Source organism: Symphalangus syndactylus, chromosome 6, assembly GCF_028878055.3.
Source record: "Symphalangus syndactylus isolate Jambi chromosome 6, NHGRI_mSymSyn1-v2.1_pri, whole genome shotgun sequence".
Lineage (NCBI taxonomy): Eukaryota > Metazoa > Chordata > Mammalia > Primates > Hylobatidae > Symphalangus > Symphalangus syndactylus.
The window spans coordinates 70,534,583-70,559,033 of NC_072428.2; the positions used below are offsets into that span (position 1 = coordinate 70,534,583).

Here is a 24,451-nt window from a genome sequence, read left to right on the forward strand (position 1 = left end):
ATTTGGTGGCACTGCATTCACTCAGTCATTTAAGTTGGAAATGTAGGAATTGTCTTTGATTTCACCCTCCTCCTTATTCAAAATTAATCAGTATCTCCCCATTATCATTCAAAATTAATCAGTGTATTTGGATTTCCATCTCTTACTATACCTCCAATTATTAAACAAATAACAAGTCATTAAACAAATGAAAAATGGTATATACATTAGTCTGTTTTACTGCTCCTAATAAAGACATACCCAAGACTGGGTCATTTACAAGGGAAATATGTTTAACTCACAGTTTCATATGGCTGGGGAGGCCTCACAATCATGGCTGAAGGTGAATGAGGAGCAAAGTTACATCTTACATGGCATCAGGCAAGAGAGCATATGCAGGGGAACTTCCCTTTATAAAACCATCAGCTCGCATGAGACTTGTTCACTATCACGAGAGCAGCGCAGGAAAACTTGTCCCCCATGATTCAATTACCTCCCACCAGGTCTCTCACATAACACGTGGGGATTATCATAATTCAAGGTTAGATTTGGGTGGGGACACAGAGTCAAATCATATCAGTATAATACACTGTGTACGTGTAAAAGTCATGATTCCTTTTCTTTTGTTGTTGATTTTACATATATATATGGTTTTATATATATGTATTATATATATATGGTTTTCATTTTCTTCTAAGTAAATTGGGTACATAGTTTATAAAATGCCAAGTAGTTTTATAAGAACACTGGTTTATAATTAAAAACAGTTGTTTCTTATTTCCATTTCATATTCATACCACCCCTGATTTCTGTTCATCAGATGAAACCTTTGTCAACTTTTATGATATGTCCATATTTATAAGTAATATTTTAATCCTGATACTTCTTCAATTTTAAATTTTATGTTATAAAGAAAAATCATTCTCACAGTTATAAAAATGATAAGGAAGAATTCATTCAAAACTATTCCAATAAGAATATTGCAATAATAAGAGATCGAGCTCAACTCCAAATACAGAAAAGACATTTGGTGATTTAGAGTTGACATTAAGTTTCTGTAAGCCTTTCCTCATGGGCTATTCTTCCCAGACGGAAAATCTTCAATCTCCTGTCTGTGAGGTAGGAAGTTAGGCAGAGTTATATAGGAGGTGATAGTGAGGATAAATATTAATATTGTCTACATTTTACTACGAAAAAATTACAACAAAGAAAAGTCAAATGACCACCTAAAGTTTTTGGTAGTAAGTCCTGAAGCCTAGATTCAAACCCTGACAGGGTAATTCCAGAATCCCAGTCTCTTCAACACATCAGGACATAAAATGTCCTTTTATATTAATAATAAAAAATAAGCATCTTAAGATGATCAAAAGTGATAAACCAGCAATTCACAGTTTGAAAAGTCCTTCCTTCTACCTATACTTTTGGTTTTCCTGACACCTGTCTGGGCCTCCCTTCTCTCTCCTTAGCGAGATTTTGGATCCACTACCGCACCCCTCACCACTCAGATTCTCCAGCCTTCAGCACACTGCTTGTCAATCATTTATCCATGGAATTTTAGTGATTAAACAATTTAGTGTCTTCTCCTATATAATATTGTGTAATACTTATTTACTTGCCTTTAACAATTTGTCTTCTTATTTTTACCCAAATGCAAGATTGTCTTGTCTTTTTTTTTCAGATTCTTAAAACATGAATCTAAGAATGCAATCTTCTGCATTCTTAGAGGCAAGCCTGTTTGGTCCCTTTCAAATAATTTTTAAATAATATTTGTTATATCATATACACATATTTTAATTGGTACAAGCCTGGAATGTGTTTACGTATGATAATATTAGCCGTTTAGGATGTAGCTTATTGAGATGCTTAAGTACTTTCCTTGATCCATCACTGACCAATCTTACTAATACTAATAGTAAATATGGTGCTAATCATTTTTTTGTGAGCTATACTATAAGAGATATGTTTTGTTATTTTTTCTGTAGGAAACAAACAAATTCAGCGGCTATCCACTGTATCACAGTGTCTATGAAACATATGAGTTGGTGGAAAAGTTTTATGATCCGATGTTTAAATATCACCTCACTGTGGCCCAGGTTCGAGGAGGGATGGTGTTTGCGCTAGCCAATTCCATAGTGCTCCCTTTTGATTGTCAAGATTATGCTGTAGTTTTAAGAAAATATGCTGACAAAATCTACAATATTTCTATGAAACATCCACAGGAAATGAAGACATACAATGTATCATTTGGTATGTTACCCTTCCTTTTTCAAATTCCTCATCTGTATGGTTCTATTAATCTCCTAAATATAATGGGCTATCTTAGGTCATTTATTATTTATTGCTATTTCAAGTGATCCAATATTCTGTTTATGTCTATAAATGTATTTTCCATTTTATGGATGCTCACATCTTATAATATAAAAATATAAATAACTTGTAAAACACAAAAGATGATGGCTTCTATATTGTTCCTTTTCTTGAATTATAGAACAGTGCCATTAGAAATTATGTTCTTTTAAGCATTTGATGATCCCAATTTCTATTTCAGATTCACTTTTTTCTGCAGTAAAGAATTTTACAGAAATTGCTTCCAAGTTCAGTGAGAGACTCCAGGACTTTGACAAAAGCAAGTATGTTCTACATATATGTGCATATGTGTATATGTGTGTGTGTATATATATATATATATATATTTAAAAGGAAACTAACATCACTGTTGCTGAACTAGCTTTGGGAATTTCTTGCTGTTTTCTTCTTTTAAAATTTGTTTTACTTTAAGTTCCTGGATACATGGGCAGAACGTGCAGGTTTGTTACATAGGTATACAAGTGCCGTTTCTTGCTGTTTTCTGTCTTTCCACTCTAGCACGCCCTATGTAGGGCTGCCCTATCTCAAAAGACCTACTTTCGACATTCTGAGTGGCAATTGTGCTGCTCAGAAATGTCGATCCCTCCCTCCTGCCATTTGATCGGATACAAAATACTCTGCCTAATATTGAAGGTCCTCCACTGTGTGATCCCAGCTGTTTCCAGTTTTATTTCTTGTTTTTTTCAGCATCTGTACGTTATAACTCAGCCAGACTATCTAGTTTTCAAAGCATGATTTCTTTCTACCTCTTTTGTTTTTGTCATTACCTCCACATAGAGCTCCTTATTTCCACTTCCATCTGGCAAAATTCTATTTATCCAGAATAGCAAATATTGTGAAGCCATTAATTTTGGAAATGTTAAACATTTAGGATTAATTCTGTGTAAGATTACACAAGTACAACACAATTTGAATAAAATTTTAAGATGGAAGGAAAATACTTGGTGAGAATACTAAGGTAATTTTTTTAAAGTATAATTTTGAGGGCACAGATCTGTGTATTAAATATAGTATCATGATATAAATTTCAAATCCCCAGGAGCTAATGTAAAGACACATAAAAAGATCAGAGTAGATGATATAGAAATAGGCTCGGTGATATATAAGGAAGTATTAGTAATAAACGATGCAGCAAAAATCAATGGGGAAAGATTACTCAACCATAATATTATATAAACTACGTTAGTACCTGCTATAAAAGGAAATTCAGAATCGCACTTCACATTGTATGATAACACAAACCACAGATGTAAAGAATTATTTAGTAAAAATGGAAATTTCTTGAAAGACAGATGCCAAGTTTAGAAGCAATGGGGAAATGATGCAATCAGATTTGAGACCATTAAAATGGTTCAGAATATAAAAATTAATATTCAAAAGAAAAATTAAGAAAGTTGAAAACTTATTTTCTAGCAAAAATGGAGAGTAATATATACATTATAAAAATATTTTTTGAAAATTAAACAGTCCAAAAGAACACACCGAAAATATTGGTAAGAAACAAGACAAATAATTATAAAAATGTTGTCAAAGATACACCTGCAAAGAAACAGCAAAATATTGCAGTTCACTAATGCATAATTCAGAAATACAAATGAAAGTAATGTGATGTTATTTTTATAACACATGAATAACAATTTAAACCTTGATTGTGCCCATTGCTGTAGCTGGTACACTGAAGCATATGCTCTCCATGCTTTTCTGATAGCATTATGAATTATTTTAGCCTTTTTGAAAAAGACAGATACATATTGCTAATGTATTCAAGAGCTGTCACAGAGTCCTGTGCTTTGACATAGTATTTCCATTTCTTGAATTATTTCTTAGGAAAACGTCTCAATTTTGGTAAAGAAAGACTGCCTGGAAAAAGATTTGAAGTATGAAATTGTAATAGCAAGTAATTCAAAATAACCTAATGCCTAAGAGAAGGGAAATTACTAAAAAATTTGATATTCACCAATTTGAACATTTTATAATCCTTACAATGTATTATTAGAAATACAACATAATAGAAAATACTTAGAATAAAATATGAAGTAAGCAAAAAGGACACATTGTTTAGCACACTCAGCTTCCCCTTCCTTTAGTATTTCCATATTTGTTTTATTTTCTCTAAGTGATAGTAAAGATCCACTCTCTTCCCTATATGATATTTACAAATTCTGAAACACCTGAGCAGTGCTTTGCACATAATAATAGTAAATTCTGACTAAATTAAACTGAATGTTGAATTTCTCAACCAAAACTTTGAAATCTAAGGAAGAGACATGACTTCATCCTGCTTTTCTTGTATCACTTCTTGCCCCATCAAAGAATATAAGATGTTAACACAGGATACAGAGAGAAGTGTGTGTCTGTGTGTGTGCGTGCACATGTGCGCATTTATGTGTGTGTAGCCACATGAGTTTTTGTACTTGTAGCAATGCTTTGTGAATTTGATTCCGAAACCAATAGCATCTTATTGAAATTATCCTTCATTTGATTGTCTCAACTGTTTATCAGAGTTGCTAACAGGTATTCTGTGTTTCATTTACGTTTATACTATCACAGAATCTGAATTCATGATGCCAAATACATAAATGTTAAAAATAGCTCAAATCCAAATTATGGGGGTTTAAGTTGTTCCTATTTTCCTTTTGTCAGCAAGGTGCAGTTGAAAGAACAATACCGACCTCCTATTTCACTCTAAAACTTTCTAGTGTGAATTTAGACAAGTTATTTAACTCATGATCCTTTGTTATCCCATCTACAAAATGGGTCTGTTACCCTACCCAACTTGCAGAATTGCTCTGAAAATTAAAAATCACGTTTTGTATAAACATTCAGGACAGTAGTTGGCACATAGGAAATGATCACTAAATGCTAACTGTTAGTAAAACTAAATTATGAAAAGCAAGAGGTAAATTAATGAATAAGATGATTCATGCTTTCTTACTGTAATTTTTCTCATTAGTTAATTAAATTGTGAAATAATTGGTATATTAAATTCAGTAACTCATGGTTGAATTCAGAGCTTGCTGATAAACTTTCAATTATATTGAATCATTCTGATTATAATAACAACCCCAACACTCCTTTTGGAATGTAAGTTCTGTAAAAGCGGGGAGTGTTTGATAAATAGGAGGTATCCAAATATTGTTGGAAGACTGAAGTAATCACCATCTCTTGTGTTCATAATAGGTTTAGCTTTCAAAATAAAACGAATATTGTTAGTTATCACTTGGTTTATTTATAATTTGCCAGGCATCTTACTAAACATTAGCAGGTCATCTTATTTTAATATTGGTATTATTCCAGTGAGTAGATTACTAGGATACCTAAGGTGAAGAAAATCTTGCCTATATTTAACTGATCTGGGTTGATCAGTTAATTATTATGCCAAAGTAAATAAAAATCACTATCATTTTTCCATTTGCACATACAGCTGTTTCTGTGCTTTTATAAGCCTGAGCAGCATAGTATTTTATAGGATTTTAAAAATGTGATAGCTATGTATGTTATTGTTCTTAACTTGCATATTACAGAATGTTAAAATTTACAATTGACATTTGAACAGCAGTGATTTGAACTGCACAGGTCCACTTATATATGAATTTTTTTCAATTAATACAATGAGCCCTCTCTATCCATAGATTTCACATTAGCAAGCAAATGCAGATGGAAAATCCAGTATTATTCACTGTAATCCCAGGTACTCAGGAAGCTGAGGCAGAGGAATTGCTTGAGCCCAGGAGTTTGAGGCTATAGTGAGCTATGATCAAGCTACTGCACTCCAGCCTGGGTGACAGAGCAAGACTCCATGTCTTAAGAAAGCAAAATAAAATACAGTATTAAAGGACTAAAACCCATATATATGAAGGGCCGACTATTCTTGTTATTTTTAAATATGGAAAAATTTTCATTTTGCCAAATTAAATCTTTTATTTTCAAGCTTACATTTGAAAAGATTAGCATTGCATACAGAAAATGATTTCATTAAAAATATCTAAAAGTAGGATGGACATAAATCTAGAACAAAAGTATTTTAAGTGAGTAAATTCACTTATGTGGAAAAAATCTCAACAATCATCTTTCTTTTAGCTTTGATATATTAGAACTTTTATCACAGAATGGAATGATGCTCACTCTACAAGCTTGAATCTGAGAACCTCAGATGTAGCTAATGAGAAACTAATGAAAAATATAAAGTGAGAGAATTATAGAAACTTAAAAAAACTGTTACATTCCATTTGGACTACTAGCCATGTGTTCATAAACATTTTCTATTTTATATATTTGCCTAGCTCATTGTCTTAACAATATGAAGACTAAGATGTGAAAAGGGGATTAAGCATGTGGTAAGAGTTATATCGGGGGCAGCTAACCCAATGGAGATCAGATGTGGCTTCAGATTCCACATACACAGCTACATTTCCTCACTGAGGCAGACCAAGTCAATCCAGAAAGTCATATCAGATTCCAAGAATGCTGTACTTAAACTACTCTGAAAATCACTTGAAATGATATAATTTTAAGTAACTTTTAGACTTAAATCTGGATCATTATACCGAGAGATCAATTTAATTTGTTTGGTAGTTTGTTCATTTTCACCCTGTTAATTCCACAGAGGACTAGTCATTTACATTAGGTGTATCTCCTAATGATATCCCTCCCCCCTCACTCCACCCCATGACAGGCCCTGGTGTGTGATGTTCCCCACCCTGTGTCCAAGTGTTCTCATTGTTCAATTCCCAACTATGAGTGAGATAACTGGTGCAGCACACCAACATGGCACATGTATACATGTGTAACAAACCTGCACGTTGTGCACATGTACCCTCGAACTTAAAGTATAATAATAAAAAAAAATTCCATAGAGGATGAGGGCCGACTTTTCATATACATGTGTCCTCCTTGCAGGACTTGAGTATGCACAAATTTTGGTGTAGAGGGTGGTCCTGAAACCAATCCCCGGAGATAACTAAATTCAGTTTTGTTCTGAAATGTTTATTTTCTGGGTAGAAATATATTTTCATGAAGTTATAATTATATTCATTTTCTTTCTCAGCCCAATATTATTAAGAATGATGAATGATCAACTCATGTTTCTGGAAAGAGCATTTATTGATCCATTAGGGTTACCAGACAGGCCTTTTTATAGGTAAGAAAAGAAAATATGACTCCTTTCTGTAATATCGCTTTTTCTTCTAATTGTTTTTATTTTTTTCACTGTGGAAAAAATATTGTAGTTGATTTCTTGCAAGCAAATAAAAAATTTCAAAATATATGTAGTAAGTGATAGTTGTATTGTTTCTTCATATAATGTAATATGATTTTTGCATATCTTTATTTTGAGTATCTTTGTTCTGATTATAAAAGAATATAAATTTATTTTAGAAAATATAGAAGATCCAGAAAGCCACGACAGAAAATAAAAATCTCCCCAATTTTATCAGAAAAATATAAAATCATTGTTATATTCTTGTGTGTATAATTTTAGCTCCTTTTCTATTTTGAATATATTTTTACTTATGTATACACACAACCCAAACATCTCTCTCTATATAATACATATAATAAATATATATTTATTTATTCTTTTCCCTAATGTTGATATTTAGATATTTTATTTCCTCCTAAATCCTGACAGTTGGATTTTTTTCTGCCAAACATTGACTGTCCCCAGGTTCATCTTCTAAATACTGCAGAATGAGATAGATCGTTGGACAGCCAGAAATGGCCCTTTCTTTCTAGGGATTATCAAAGGGTAAGGCTCGGGAGTAAGAGCATCTTCCAAGCAGATTGACTGGATCAGATCACCAATGGCAGCATATTTTTATGCATCCCCCACCCCCTTTTTTTTTTCTAAGAGACAGGGCCCCACTCTGTCTCCCAGGCTAGAGTTCAGTTGTGCAATTGTAGCTCACTGCAGTCTCAGACTTTTGGGCTCAACCAATCTTCCTGCAGCAGCCTCCCAAGAAGCTAGGACTACAGTCACATGCCACCATGCCCAGCTAATATTTGTACTTTCATTTGTAGCGATAGGGTGTCCCTACGTTGCCCAGGCTCGTCTAGGACTCCTGGCCTCAAGCAATCCTCCCACCTTGGCCTCCCTAATATATGGGATTACAGGCATGAGCTACTGCTTCTGGCCTTATTTACATCTTTACTATGGAGTTTATCCTTCTCTTCTGTGAGCTATTACATGAACTGTCATAGTCCATTCTATAAAACATTTTCTGCCTTGGTCACATGGAACATTACAAAATTGTTTTTGATGAGTCTTCAAACTCTATATTAAGTATTCTAACATGGTACTGTGACTTTTTAAAAAAAAAAAGACCAAAAAAAAACACAATAGAGGGTTGGCTGATCACAAACAAGACTGTAGTGATTACAATTGTGCTATAATGTAGGGAGTAGCATGATATATTTAAAAATCAGCAGTTGCTTGTCATGTGCCTTGAGACAAATCATTTAGCTACTTGATCTCTCAGACCCCAGTTTCCTCGTCTGTGAAATACTAATATCAACTGTGTAGAGTTTATTTCTAAACATCAGAAAAATTGTAAGTAAACATTAAATACCAGGAATGATTGCTGTGGTTACTATCATCATTGTTAGTTTTGTAGCACTGAACCACTTTATTTGTTTGAAATAAAAATATAATTAATTACTATAGATTTCATATAATAGTCTTCAGAGATGATTGAACTTGGAAGTTCAGTTGACAAGTGGCTTGTTCAAATTGTTATAGGAATATGCAGTCCAGGAATTGCAGAGTGCTCTTGTGTTTCTCTTGTATATCATTTGGGCACCTAATAAACAGCAAACGATTTTTTCAACAGGCATATCATCTATGCTCCAAGCAGCCACAACAAGTATGCAGGGGAGTCATTCCCAGGAATTTATGATGCTCTGTTTGATATTGAAAGCAAAGTGGACCCTTCCAAGGCCTGGGGAGAAGTGAAGAGACAGATTTCTGTTGCAGCCTTCACAGTGCAGGCAGCTGCAGAGACTTTGAGTGAAGTAGCCTAAGAGGATTCTTTAGAGAATCCGTATTGAATTTGTGTGGTATGTCACTCAGAAAGAATCATAATAGGTATATTGATAAATTTTAAAATTGGTATATTTGAAATAAAGCTGAATATTATATATAGTTATGTGAGTGTTTATATATGTGTGTGTTTATATTGTTTATCTTCTCCCTATGGATTAAAAATAAATTAAATTTCATAATTATAAGAGGTTATTCTGAAGTGGAAAAATTTAACTCCGTATTAAATCTAAGGAGAATGGCCTAATATAGTAAAACTCTCATCTGGCATTATCATGGAATCAAGTCTAATCTATTCATGTCACTTCACACAGAAGAAAACATCAGTATGTCAGAGAGCACACTGCGGAATATGCACAAGACTATTTCCAAGCCAGAAGCCTCACGGCCGGCCTGGCCACCCCGGGCTGAGAGGATCACTATCTCAGCACATACTTGGGAAATGGATCAAATTACACTTTAGTAAATGTTATCACTCTATAGCATAAGAAATAATTAATTATTTTTTATTTATATAAAAGGCTATAGTATAGCATATATGTATAGAAATTAAATGAACATTTGTGAACCTAATAGTGATATGAAAATAACATTTCCAATACCTTTGGATGCCCCATGTACTAATGACAGTTATGCTTTTGCATTTTCTTGAATTTTATGTTTATTTATCTTTCCTCTGTCATTATTTATAATTTTATCACACATGGCTGTATCCTTTACATGTTTTGGCATTATGTATTTTTGAACTTTTTATAAAGACAATCACACCATGTGTATTTTTCAGGGACATGATTTTTTTCATTGGCTTTTAAGGGTTCAAATATATTATCACTGTGGCTGTAGTTTGCAGTACTTTGCTGATATAGAGCATTCATTCACATGAGAGTAAGATTCAGGGTCCATCAAGACAGAGAAAACATACAGTAATGTGAATAGGGAAAGTTAATATAAAGAATTATTAATTGTTACAGCATTGGAACAATGAAATATTGTCTAGTAATATCTAAAGAGAAGTCTCCAGAATATGTGACAAGCAGATGTAAGGAATTGCTCTTGTCTCCATGGTGAATTTGGAGCAGCCAATGAAGAGTCCCCTCACACTGTGGCCTCGCTCAATGTTAAGAAGTCACAGTAGTGTTGCCCTTGAAGAATCTGCTTCAAATTGACACTTCAAAACTCCCCAGAAACTTATCTTCTGGGCCACTTTGTAAAGCTGTTTATGAAGAAATGTCAAGCCAGAGGGGCTCTACTACAAATTTGGCAAAGGACAGTTTCAGGAGAAGCTCTTGGCCACTGGGTTCTCCTGGCCACCATGAACTTCAGGAAGTGGGTGCCATAGCAGCAGCCTGAACTACAGAATCTGGGCACTGGTGTAGCTCTGTATGCCCTCCATGTCAGATGCTGGAGATGTCATTTGCATTGCCAGAGTTTGCCAAGGGTGCACACAGAAAGCAGATTGGAAAGCACCTTCTTGGAACATCTCTCCAATGCCTTCTACTCACAAAGTTTAACATCATAACACGTGACAAAGAAGAACTATTTAATGGGCCCAGATCTATTTATGAAGACAATCAAGAAGGAATTTGGAGTGGATAGCCCAAATTTGGATAACTGGTGAATAATAAAATGTATTTATTCATTTTCTGCTTGTGTATATTTGGAGTGTTTTCTATATTTTGCTTCTGTGAACATATATCCTAATGCAAATATTCAAGAGATTCTCTTTCCTGACAGTATCTACCTATAGGTTGAATGTCTGTGTTGTAAAGTTTGTGCATCTTCAATTTCATAATGCCAAGCTGTTTCAAAGTGATTTTATTTATTTGTATTCCCACTGGCAAAGTAATCATGTTATTCAAGATAAAAAACAAGTACGGAAGATTGTGGCATGTTAAAGAAATACAAAGAACTCAATGTTTCTAGAATCCAAGGGATTTGTGGGAAGAACAATCCATACATTGAGCACCAAATATGTCACATGGGGCGTAGAAGACATCCAGAGGAGTGTAACTACTTTCCTGTAGTTTATCAAAAGCCCATAATAAGGTTAAGCAGGATAGAGATACAGGCATATTTGCATTTCAGAAAGCATTCTGGCCTAGATGGATTAGAAGGGCATCAACCCACCAGAAGATAAGAGCTTTTTTTTTTTTTCTTTTTTTTCTTTCTTTTTTTTTTTTTTTTTTTTTAAATACAGGGTCTCACTCTGTCATCCAGGCTGGGGTCAGTGGCACAATCCCAGCTCAACGTAACCTCTGCTTCCTGGCCTCAGGCGATCCTTCAGCATCAGACTCCCAAGTAGCTGAGATTACAGGTGTGCACCACCATGCCTGGCTAATTTTTGTATTTTTTGTAGAGATGGGGTTTTACCATGCATCCCAGGCTGGTCAATAACTCTCCGGCTCAAGGTATCAACCTTCCTTGGCCTCCCAAAGTGGTAGGATTACAGGCAGGAGCGACCATGCCAGGTCCCAAAATCTTTTCTCATGACAACAGTTGCCATGTAGACTTTATCCCCAGAAAAGATAAGACTACCCTCATCCTTCAGGTCTCAGCATACATGCCATCTCTTCTAGGAATACTTCCAGAATGACTGCCCCTTCCCTTATATTCCTTACTAGACCATAAGCTCCTTAGAGACTGAGTCTTGTTTTTTATTTTCACTTCAATCTCTGTCAGTATGGAGAGTCCATAGATGGCACTCATTTTGTGAGTAATCAGAGTAGCGTGCATATGAGACTTTCTGAGACATTCTGTGCTTTGAAAATAAAAGCTGCACTGCACACTAGGATTTCCACAATGCCTTTGTTACAGGGTTTGGCTGAGCATGCTAACAGGCTTTTTGTCATGTCAATGTTAGAGAGTTGGACAATACTGTAGATGTAGGATAAGGTGAATATTATTATTCTAAAAAATGGACCGAAACCTACATAATAATTGAAAGCTTTGTCAACTTTCAATCAGTTCTGCAAGCATGCAATAGGCATCTCCCCAAAATATTATATGTAATTTGGTGGCTTAGGAACATACTTTGGCAACATATTTAATGTCACTGTCATTCGTAAGAGGTAGTGCAATGATAGGAACACAATTGTTTTTGTTTTTGTTTTTGTTTTGAGACAAGGTCTTGCTCTGTCACCCAGGCTGGAGTGCGTTGGTGCGATCTTGGCTCACTGCAACCTCTGCCTCCTGCGTTCAAGTGATTCTCCTGCCTCAGCCTCCTGAGTAGCTGGAATTACAGGCACCTGCCGCCATGCCCAGCTAATTTTTTGGTATTTTTAAGTAGAGACAGGCTTTCACTAGGTTGGCAAGGCTGATCTCGAACTCCTGACCTCAGGTGATCCACCTGCCTCCACCTCCCAAAGTGCTGGGATTACAGGTGAGAGCCACCTCTCCTGACCAGGAACAGAGTTTTTAGAGACAGACTGCCTGGGATCTAACCCTAGTTCTCCCACTTATTTACAGTATTGCTATGGGCAAATTATTAAAGCTTTCTGTTATTAAGAAAGTCAATGGTAGCTTGATGGAGATAGCATTGAATTTATAAATTACTTTGGGCAGTATGACCATTTTCATGATATTGAGTCTTCCTATCCATGAGCATGGGATGTTTTTCCATTTGTTTGTGTCCTCTCTTACTTCCTTAAGCAGTGGTTTGTAGTTTTCCTTGAAGAGGTCCTTCACATCCCTTGTAAGTTGCATTCCCAGGTATTTTATTCTCTTTGTAGCAATTGTGAATGGGAGTTTACTCATGATTTGGCTCTCTGTTTGTCTATTATTGGTGTATAGGAATGTTTGTGATTTTTGCACATTGATTTTTTATCCTCACACTTTGCTGAAGTTGCTTATCAGCTTAAGGAGATTTGGGGCTGAGATGATGGGGTTTTCTAACTATACAATCACGTCATCTGCAAACAGGGACAATTTCTATTTGAATGTCCTTTCTTTCTTTCTTTCGTCTGATTGCCCTGGCCAGAACTTCCAATACTATGATGAATTGGAGTGGTGAGAGAAGTCATCCTTGTGCTGATTTTCAAAGGGAATGCTTCAAGTTTTGCCCATTCAGTATGATATTGTCTGTGGGTTTGTGATAAATAGCTCTTATTATTTTGAGATACCTTCCATCAATACCTAGTTTATTGGGTGTTTTTAGCATGAAGGGTGTTGAATTTTATCAAAAGCCTTTTCTGCATTTATTGAGATAATCATGTAATTTTTGTCATTGATTCTGTTTATGTGATATGTTATGTTTATTGATTTGCGTGTGTTGAACCAGTCTTGGATCCCAGGGATGAAGACGACTTGATCATTGTGGATAAGCCTTTTAATTTGCTGCTGGATTTGGCTTACCAGTATTTTATTGAGGACTTTGGCATCAATGTTCATCAGGGATATTGGCCTGAAATTTTCGTTTTTTGTTGTGTATCTGCCAGGTTTTGGTATCAGGATGATGTTGGCCTCATAAAATGAGTTAGGGAGGAGTCCCTCTTTTTCTATTGTTTGGAAAAGTTTTAGAAGGAATGATACCAACTCCTCTTTGTACCTCTGATAGAATTTGGATGTGACTCTATCTGGTCCTGGGCTTTTTTTGGTTGGTAGGCTATTAATTACTGCCTCAATTTCAGAACTTTTTACTGGTCTATTCAGGATTCCAGTTCTTCCTGGTTTAGTCTTGGGAGGGTGTATGTGTCCAGGAATTTATCAATTTCTTCTAGATTTTCTAGTTTATTTGTGTAGAGGTGTTTACAGTACTCTCTGATGGTAGTTTGCATTTCTGTGTGAACAGTGGTGATATCCCCTTTATCATTTTTTATTGTGTCTATTTGATTCTTCTCTCTTTTCTTCTTTATTAGTCTGGCTAGCAGTCCATCTACTTTGTTAATCTTTTCAGAAAACAGCCCTTGGATTCACTGATTTTTTGAAGGGTTTTTCATGTCTCTATCTCCTTCAGTTCTGCTCTGATCTTAGTTATTTCTTATCTTCTGCTAGCTTTTGAATTTGTTTGCTCTTGCTTCTCCAGGTCTTTTAATTGTGATGTTAGGGTATCGATCCATTTTAGATCTTTTCCGCTTTCTCATATGGCCAATTAGTGCTATGAATTTCCCTCTAAACACTGCTTTAGCTGTGTCCCAGAGATTCTGGTACGTTGTGTCTTTGTTCTCACTGGTTTCAAAGAACTTATTTATTTCTGTCTTAATTTTGTTGTTTACCCAGTAGTCATTCAGGAGCAGGTTGTTCAGTTTCTATGTAGTTGTGCAGTTTTGAGTGAGCTTCTTAATCCCAAATTCTAATTTGATTGCACTGTGGTCTGAGACACAGTTTGTCATGATTTCCATTCTTTTGCATTTGCTCAATAGTGTTTTACTTCCAATTATGTGGTCAATTTTGGAATAAGTGCAATGCAGTACTGAGAAGAATGTATATTCTGTTGATTTGGGGTGGAGAGTTCTGTAGATGTCTTTTAGGTCCACTTGGTCCAGAATTGAGTTCAAGTCCTGAATATCCTTGTTAATTTTCTGTCTCACTGATCTGTCTAATATTGACAGTGGGGTGTTAAAGTCTTCCATTATTTTTGTGTTGGAGTTTAAGTCTCTTTTTAGGTCTCTAAGAACTTGCTTTATGAATCTGGGTTATCCTGTATTGGGCACCTATATATTTAGGATAGTTAGCTCTTCATGTTGCATTGATCCCTTTACCATTATGTAATGCCCTTCTTGGTCTTTTTTGATCTTGTTAGTTTAAACTCTGTTTTATCAGAGACTAGGGTTGCAATCCCTGCTATTTTTTTGCTTTCCATTTGCTTGGTAAATCTTTCTCCATCCCTTTATTTGGAGCCTATGTGTGTCTTTGAACTTGAGATGGGTTTCCTGAATACAGCACACCAATGAGTCTTGACTCTTTATCCAATTTGCCAGTCTGTGCCTTTTAATTGGGGCATTTAGGCTGTTTACATTTAAAGTTAATATTGTTATGTGTGAATTCGATCCTGTCATTATAATGCTAGCTAGTTATTTTGCTCATTAGTTGATGCAGTTTCTTCATATTGTTGATGGTCTTTACAATTTGGCATGTTTTTGCAGTGGCTGACACTGGTTTTTCCTTTCCATATTTAGTGCTTCCTTCAGGAGCCCTTGAAAGGCAGACCTGGTAGTGACAAAATCCCTCACCATTTGCTTGTCTGTAAAGGATTTTATTTCTCCTTCACTTATGAAGCTTGGTTGGCTGGATAAGAAATTCTCAGTTGAAAATTCTTTCTTTAAAAATGTTGAATATTGGCTCCCACTCTCTTCTGGCTTGCTGGGTTTCTGCAGAGAGATCCACCGTTAGTCTGATAAGATTCCCTTTGTGGGTAACTCGACCTTTCTCTCTGCTGCCCTTAATATTTTTTTCCTTCATTTCGACCTTGGTGAATCTGATGATTATGTGTCTTGGGTCTGCTCTTCTTGAGGAGTATCTTTGTGGTACTCTCTGTATTTCCTGAATTTGAATGTTGGCCTGTCTTGCTAGGTTGGGGAAGTTCTCCTGAATAATATCCTGAAGTGTGTTTTCCAACTTGCTTATATATCCCCCCATTACTTTCAGGTACACCAATCAAACATAGGTTTGGTCTTTTCACATAGTACCATATTTATTGGAGGCTTTGTTCATTCCCTTTTATTCTTTTTACTCTAATCTTGTCTTCACACTTTATTTCATTATGTTTATCTTCAATCTCTGATATCCTTTCTTCTGCTTGATTGATTCAGCTATTGATACTTGTGAATGCTTCATGAAGTTCTTGTGCTGTGTATTCAGCTATATCAGGTCATTTATGTTCTTCTCTAAGCTGATTATTCTAGTTAGCAGTTCCTCTAACCTTTTATCAAGGTTCTTAGCTTCCTTGCATTGGGTTAGAACATGCTCCTTTAGCTCAGAAGAGTTTGTTATTACCCACCTTTTGAAGCCTACTTCTGTCAATTCTTCAAACTCATTCTCCATCCAGTTTTGTTCCCTTGCTGGCGAGGAGTTGTGATTCTTTGGAGGAGAAGAGATGTTCTGATTTTCAGAATTTTCAGCCTGTTTGAACTGGTTTGAACCTTTGGTCTTTGATGTTGGTGACCTTCGGATGGGGTTTTTGTGTGGTCGTCCATTTTGTTGATGTTGATGCTATTGCATTCTGTTTGTCAGTTTTCCTTCTAACATTCAGGGCCCTCTTCCACCGGTCTGCTGGAGAATGCATACTTTTTTCCCTTAGAAATAAAAAATATGCAAGTCAGGGCGCGGTGACTCACACCTGTAATCTCGGCATTTTGGGAGGCTGAGGTGGGAGGATCACTTGAATTCAGGAGTTCGAGAGTAGCCTGGCCAAGAGGGTGAAACTCCATCTCTACTAAAAATACAAAAATTAGCCAGGTGTGGTGGGACAGGCTTGTAATCCTAGCTACTTGAGAGAGGCTGAGACGGGAGAATCACTTGAATCTGGGAGGTGGAGGTTGCAGTGAGCTGATATCCTGCCAGTGTGCTCCAGCATGGGCAACAGAACAAGACTCTGTCTCAAAAAAACAAAAACAAAACAAAACAAAAAACCCATAGGATGAATTAATTTAAATATTTCTAGGCTTATGAGCTTTCAAAGCAGGTCATCTTGATGTGCCAAGTTGATAAAAGTTATGTAATTAATTTCAGTTTCCTTTTCAGGTATAATATCTATAATTGCTTTGAAATATATAAACTTACATGATTTTTATTTACTTTTTTCCTTCCTTGTGTATGAAAATTGTGAATTTCTGGAATGAAAGTTCTAGATATCATGCAGTTTTATCCATGGCATGATGTTTAAAATTTAATTGGAAATCTGTGTTGCAGAATGTGAAAAGTGCTATGATGTTTGTAACTTTAAGTTGTAGCCTTGGTCATTAAAGTACTCAATAGAAATTCAGAAACTTGTCATGGTTGTGGAAAGGTGACATTGGTGACCACACTGAATGCCAGGAATGAGAGGGTTTTCTGCACTCTGCACCGCAAGTAAGAATTTTTATTATGTCTAGTTATTTACTTTAAAACTGTAATTTATTAGATGGCAGCAGTTGTCATTTTAACTTGGAGTTTATTTCCAAATGTGGATGACCTTTGAGGAGTAAATCTGATATGACTGTGGAATATATTGCTCTTCTGTTCCCAGTGTTGGATACCGTTTATATTAAGGTTGCCTAAGTGCAAGATAATTGATGCTAAAAAGGAGAGAGGTAAATTTTTAATGCTAAAGTTTGCAGCCTACCAAAGATTGATGAAACACTAATCAATTATTTTGTATTAGGGATTGATAGGATGGGGTTTCCTAATATAATAAAATAAAGCATTGTAGGTGACTAATTTTAGGTCTCTGATTTTGGAGACTAATTTTAGTGTCTGTGTGTGCATAATCATTTTTCTCAGGTTGATCTGTCCACAGGTGGCAAGAACTTTTCTATGCACATGTGCAGATGAAAAAATGGGCAAAGTGTAAGAACTGCTTCCTAGTGTCAGCTCATATAGCATGTGCACGTTTCTCCAGAATGGCATTTTTCTGTTGATATTTTGTTTGTATCTGTGAACTTTTAATAAGAAAGGGATGATTTTCTTAATCTTCATACATGTGCCAAAACAATCTCAATCATACTGCGTAGGATGTTAAATAATATGCCTATTATAGTATTTCTTAATCTAGAAAAATGTTCATTGACTTTATGAGAAGTGAAGAATTAAGTTTCTTAACTACTTGATTTCACCCGTACATGGAATACACTTTTTTCTCATCTTCCCAGGGTAATTTACAAATTTTTAAATTGTATGAACATTCTATAAATTATTGTCTGTATGTAAAATTAAATAGCTGAGCATTGAGACGTGGTATGAGTGTATCTTCTTTTTCTTACCATTGTTTTGTTTTTCCTTGGAGTTAAATTTTATTTTTCCAGGTTTCAGCAACCATATCAAAAAGTCATACTCAAATTCTCTATACTAAAATACCTTCTCAAGATTTACATACACATTCACAGTCCCTCAAATTCATCTACAAGTTTTTTTAATCTCTGGGGTTTAGAAGTGGTTACAGTGTCCCCTATTTTTGGAGCTGGGTGCTTTGCCTTGTTGGTTCTCCTCACCTTTCTGATAATAGTGTTAGCAGCCCATTTATTAACATCTTTTGAATCACCTGAATTAGACTCTGTCTCTTTTTTTGTTGCTGCTAATATCATTTTTTAAAAAGCTCAGTAATTATTAATCTAATTTCTCAATTTTATTTTTAAAATATTTTATTGAAGTTTTAATTTTGTAATGGTATTTCAAGTTACAAAATAAATATTTTTATTTAAGTGTTCTTTAAAAAATTTTCTTGTTATTTTTTCCTACTCTTTTCACTATTATCATAACTTTGGAAAGTTATATAAACTTTTGACGGGAAGCTAGGACAACTATGTAATGGAATAATAATGATAAACCCACCCAATAGAATTCGGAGGAAGAAACTTGGGTAAGTGTCCAACATTTGTGTATTATTTTTATAAGGTTGCCATAATAAATGACTACTGAGGAGTTTAAAACAATAATTTACTATCTCACAATTCTGAAAATCTGAAATTTAATTTAAGAGTTTGACAGAGTTGGTTCTCTCTGAAGGCTCTGAGGGGAGATCCACCTTCTTCCTCTCTGCTAGCTTCTGTTGGCTGACGGCAACCCTTGGCTTTCATTGACTTGTGGCAGCATAGATCCAATCTCTTCCTCCCTCTGTCTTTCTCTGGATGTCTCTGTCTCAAATCTTCCTCTTGTTTTTTCTGTAATGATAACAGTCACTGGACTTACGTTTCACCCTAAATCCAGAATGATCTGTTTTGGAGGTTATCAAGTGAATTACATCTGCAAAGATCCTATTTTCAGAAGTCCATTTTCACAGGTATCAGGGGTTAGGACTTAGACATCTATTTTGGAGGGCCATTCTTCAACTCAATACAATCTGAAAAAATGTCTGGCCCATAGGATCCACACAATTAAAAAACAAAAACAAAAAAAAATGAAAAAACAAAAAAAAACTGTGTTTCCATTTCCATGATTTTACACACATCATCCTACCTTTCAGAATCGGAAACACAGTAATTCATCCTTACTAGTTTCAGATTCTAAATATTTCAGATCTCTTTTCTAATGTCAATTTTGTGTGATTTCTCCTTTTTCTGAGTTAGAATACATCTTACATATACATATTTTTATTTTTCATAAGTATCACTTACATAATAGTTTTAAGTTGATGGCAACTTTTTACCCCTGAAGCATTTGAGAGTAAGTTGTGACCATAAACAAAATGTAGGGAATTTATTTCTTCATTTTTCTACTGTCTTATGTGAATATTACTTTTTCCTTAAAACCAAACAATATAACAGAAATAATAATTATTTTAATTTTTCTTAGGAAATCGATGAGATGGTATTTTTCTGAGTTTTGAAATGAAAAATTCTGTAACTTTCAAGCTGACTCTTCAATCTTCTGCACTCATCAACTTCAAATCTTTTATTTTTTTGCCATTTTGTTTTTTATTCATATTTTAATTTATTATAGGAGAATTTTTCAAAAGCCATTTCTAAGTCTAATATCTTTGCTGTTTTCACTTCTCTCTTAAATATGAACTTAAATTACGTTCTTAATTTTTTAGATTATTTTATTTTTCTGATACATCATTTATCTGAAGTTATCATAATTATTGAGTTATTTCCTCTTCTGGTAAACATTTTAATGCCATTCAAAAGCTGGATACTTTTATATTCTACTGAGAATTAAAAATACTAAAATATATTTCTTAGATATTCCAAAGTTCATTCTCTAAAGTTCACCTTCCTTTTGACTCTTTGCCTTATGTTGTCTCTCCCTTCTGCATATTTTTTTTTCCTGAAGGCCTATGTTATGTTCTTCTTATAAGCCCACTCTTCAGGCAAGATCTAGATTTATTAAACATTTTATTTGTTTGTATTTAATTTGACTTGTGTGAAGCATAGTCTTAGAAGGTTATCCTAAAAATGCTATATTGAAAGAGTTAGGATAGTTCAGGGAATGATCTGAGGAAATAAGTTTCAAAGACATTAGACTAGAAAAGACAAGATTAGTAAAGATATCGTAGCTCTTAGTTCTTTATATGTTTAAGTACTAATAAATGACATATATAATAGAGGAATTTTCTGTAAGATACAAAACACTGTGACTTAAATAGAACATTTCCAATTTTATGAAACACCTGCCATATGAAGGGAAAAAAGCATGCATTCTCATGCACAGGGTCCTGAAGAATCTCTAAGTCAGTCTTTTATTGAAGGTTTATGTTCTACCCACAAGGAAAACAACAGCTGGATGCGTGTCTGGAGGAGCTCCTGGGCTTGTCTCATTGCATCTTCAGAGCAATAGAGATGGAAAGTCTTGTCCTTTTTAGTCATTTTTTTTACCACCCTTTTCCAGCATCTTTTTCTTATGGCAAGCCTCTTGATTGAGTGGTCTGGAGTTTGTCTTATTCAGCTATATTTGTGACAGGCTCTGGTAAGACTTGGCAGAAGCTGGGCTGGGATGGAAGGGGAGGATTTTGCATATTGTACATGTAGTATATGAAAGACAAAGAAATTTTAATTCAGAATTAAGCAACTTTTCATTTATATTGTGAATGGTAAATTATTTATATAAACAACATATCACAAATGGGGTGATTTTTCTTAAACCATGGAAAAAGAAGAACTTTCATTGTCCTTCTCCTCAGAAATACATAATAACATACATAGCAAGAATTTCAGAAACAATACCCTCTGAAATGTACCCTCCGAGGTGTGAGAGTAAAGACATTTGAGTTCCTGCTGAGGTGTCTGCATAACTGGGACATTATCAATCACTCAAACATCTGGAAATGGCATTACCTAAAAACCAAGACTAATGGTCCTAAGAGGAACTCCTAAGGTTTCTGGAAGGCATGAATACTAACTTTCCATCTAATGAAATCCCGCATTTCAAAATAACCCAGTTAATGCTGGATTGAGAAAAAATAGCTTTGAAAGATTATACTGGAGTAATGTGCATATTCAAGTGGCTAGAAATTTCCTATGTGTTCAACAAGTATCACTCTGACAGAATGAATCCTAGAGACTAAGAAACATATTAACAATTCCTAAAAGTCAGAAAAAAACCCAAAATAAATAAAACCAAAAACACCCATCAGCACGTCTCCAAGAAGCTCTTAAGTACTTGTTTCCCATAACCCTACAATGTATTCTAAGTAACTAGGAGCTGACCAATGTTCTGAAGATCCCAGAGAAGTGGTAGTTGAAATGTATTCAAGATTTCTATGACAAACAGGAGTTTGAGGAAAAACTGTTCTCAACTCAGCGAAGATCCCCCTGATCTAGTTCAGAACTCCAAGAACTCTGTTGTGCCCAAGAAGCACCAATCCAAAACGTCCCCTCATCCCAATAAAGCCTCAGAAAATGTGCAATTGAGATCTCAACCAGAAAACTATCACTCTTCCATAAAGATACAATTCCATGGAGAGCCCAAGAAGCCCCTTATGAATGGATTCCAAAAGTATCATCAAGATTCATGATTCAGTAGGAAGCTGCAACAGGTGCCATTGAGTAAGACCATGGTAGAGATTGGCAGATACCATCAGTATATTCTGCAGAGCCTTAAGGAAAATAAGAGCCAGGCTGAGGAGTTGCTGAAATACTGTAAGGTAGACCTGAATCTCTGGCTCAATTGTCTGTCTCAAAAAAATTATGCTGCATGGACAGTCTACTTCTAATTAGCACAAGAACATGGGTATCACAGGAGGCCCAAACACCAAGTTCGATAGAAAGATCTGCCATCCCATCAGAATGGAGTCTGAAAGAAGAATTTGCAGAGGAGCAGAGGCTGCTGGCTCCAGGAATAAATTCATTAGAAACCATTTGGGTCAAGTATAATTCCTCATAGGGATTAGGAAAACAAGAAGGAAGATGGAAAGAGGATGAAAGTGGTAACTACTCCGACTCTAGCAGTGGGAGTGAAGATGAAGATGGCTAGTCTGAGGGCAGCAGCTCTAGCTCAGTTCCTCAGCGGACTCCTGACTCAGGCTCAACCTGAACCTGGTTAATACCCTAAAAGGTTGGACAGTTCTTCTAAGCCAAAAGTCCAGCCGTATTATCTATGTCAAAGGAAGGGGACCCTCCGCCTGCTCCTTTTTACTTCCTTGCTTTTTCCCTTCCCTCCTTTCTCCCCCTCCTCTTTACAAAGTGGGACAGGTTATAAACAAGGAACTTGATGCAGTGCACTACTCCCTATATTAGGTCCATAAACCCAGGAAGTGGGGACCAACCATAGAGAACAAATATTAGTATTAGCCAGTATTGCCTTCCCACCCAACTAGCCAGAGAGAGCGAGTTCATGGAATTGAGGTTTTTGGAATAAACAATGAGATGATTGGGCTATGGGGTATCAGACTGAGTATTCCAGAAGTAACAAGTTTTTCTTTCCTTATTTTCTGCCAGCAAGAGGTGGTAGGGGGACACTGAGTCAATAATCTCTACCTTCTTTGTGAAGTGTTCCTCAGGACTCCTGTGCTGAATGTAGAGTGAAGAGTAGCTGGTGGGAGTTAGGGCAGGTGCCTTAAGAACGTTTCCAGACTCCTGCCATCACTCTCCCCACTCCCTGAAGTAAGGACTTGGCCATTCCCATGCTTGAGTGTGGGCAGAGTGATGTAGGGGGCAATATTTTTACATGTATATCTGATTCAGCTCCCAAAGAGACTTCTTACTGATTTCAAAAACATGAAATTAAAAATGGAAATTTACCTATTTCACTTGAATAAACTTCTCCATAGAATCAATGCTTTGTGACTGGGCAGGGCACTGCTTCTCCAAGTGGTGTCTGTTGTATTTATTCTGCTGGGTGGAAGCTCCAGATTTTTCCTGCTGCCTCAGGTGCAAGTCCGTCTCACCTTTATCATTCAGGAGATACAGAAATATACATGGAGACTTAGAAAGATACAGGAGTAGATATGCACACTATACTGTTCTCCTGGTCCACCTGTGAATTCACCGGTACCACATAGCTTTAATTATTTTGGTTTACTGCTATCTTTTAAAGTCAGTTGAAGGCTACTGCCCTCTTATACTTTCCTCTATTTTCATGTTCTCATTAAAATTTTCATCATAGACGAAGTGGCATCCATTTTATATCCATTGATTTTCGTGTTTTTGTTCTTAGATTTCTTAGTAAATTATAAGTGATTTTCTAGGTAAACTGTACCAGAAAATAATGGCAATGTTTATATTTTTAATACTTCAAATCTCTTTTTGTTTATGTGTTCTTTTAGAAAATATGGAGCAATATTAAATAATAGCAGTTATATGTTTTTGTATTGCTTCTAATTTTTAAGATAATGGTTACACCACTTACAACTGTAACGATTATGCTAATATTTGAAATAATAACATATTAATAAAATGCCAATTTGGATTAATCAGGTTTATTCCTTAGTGTGTATTCATTTTTGTCAAATCTCTTTCATTATGTGTGAACGTAAATTTTCCTTAAGGTATTCGTCAAAATTCTCCAGAGAAACAGCAGTATTAGGGGACTGTCTGTCTGTGTGTGTGTGTGTGTGTGTGTGTGTGAATGAGCATGTGTGTGTGTGAGCATGTGTATGTGTGAGAGAGAATGTGATTTTATAATGAGAAATTGGCTCTACAAACCTATCATCTCTAAACAAGAAGCTCTGGAAAAAGCTAATGGTGTAATTTAGTCTGAATCTGAAGGCCTGAAATCCAGGGCAGCTAATAATGTACATCCTAGTGCAATGGCAAGAGATGGTATGACACATCTTAGCTTACCAGTAAGGCAGGGAAAAATAAAAAGGTTGAATTCCTCTTTCCTCTGCCTTTTGCTCTATTGGACTCATTCATGGGAGAATGGGAGACAAATGAAGATAGAAGAAAATTCTCTTGGCAGCAAATTATTTCATGTGCTCAGTAATGGTACTTGATACACAAAAAGTAAGGAAACTAGACAATTTGCCACATATTTTGGAGGCAAAAGCAAGATAATTTCCTG

The 24,451-nt window shown here is 35.5% G+C and overlaps 1 protein-coding gene across 7 annotated transcripts in view; it reads left to right on the top strand.

Annotated features, from left to right (window-relative positions):
- Positions 1 to 9,484, top strand: part of FOLH1 (folate hydrolase 1) — a 65,368-nt gene extending 55,884 nt beyond the window's left edge. For 5 of the 7 annotated variants that reach the window (XM_055283207.2, XM_055283200.2, XM_055283205.2 and 2 more), the window contains 4 exons: positions 1,962 to 2,226; positions 2,528 to 2,609; positions 7,394 to 7,486; positions 9,174 to 9,484. In XM_055283207.2, coding sequence (XP_055139182.1) covers positions 1,962 to 2,226; positions 2,528 to 2,609; positions 7,394 to 7,486; positions 9,174 to 9,363 — 630 coding nt within the window. In that variant the 3' untranslated portion in view covers positions 9,364 to 9,484. The remainder of the gene's footprint in view (positions 1 to 1,961; positions 2,227 to 2,527; positions 2,610 to 7,393; positions 7,487 to 9,173) is intronic. The other 2 variants (XM_055283203.2, XM_055283204.2) reach the window with 1 other exon arrangement.
- Positions 9,485 to 24,451: the final 14,967 nt, after the last annotated feature.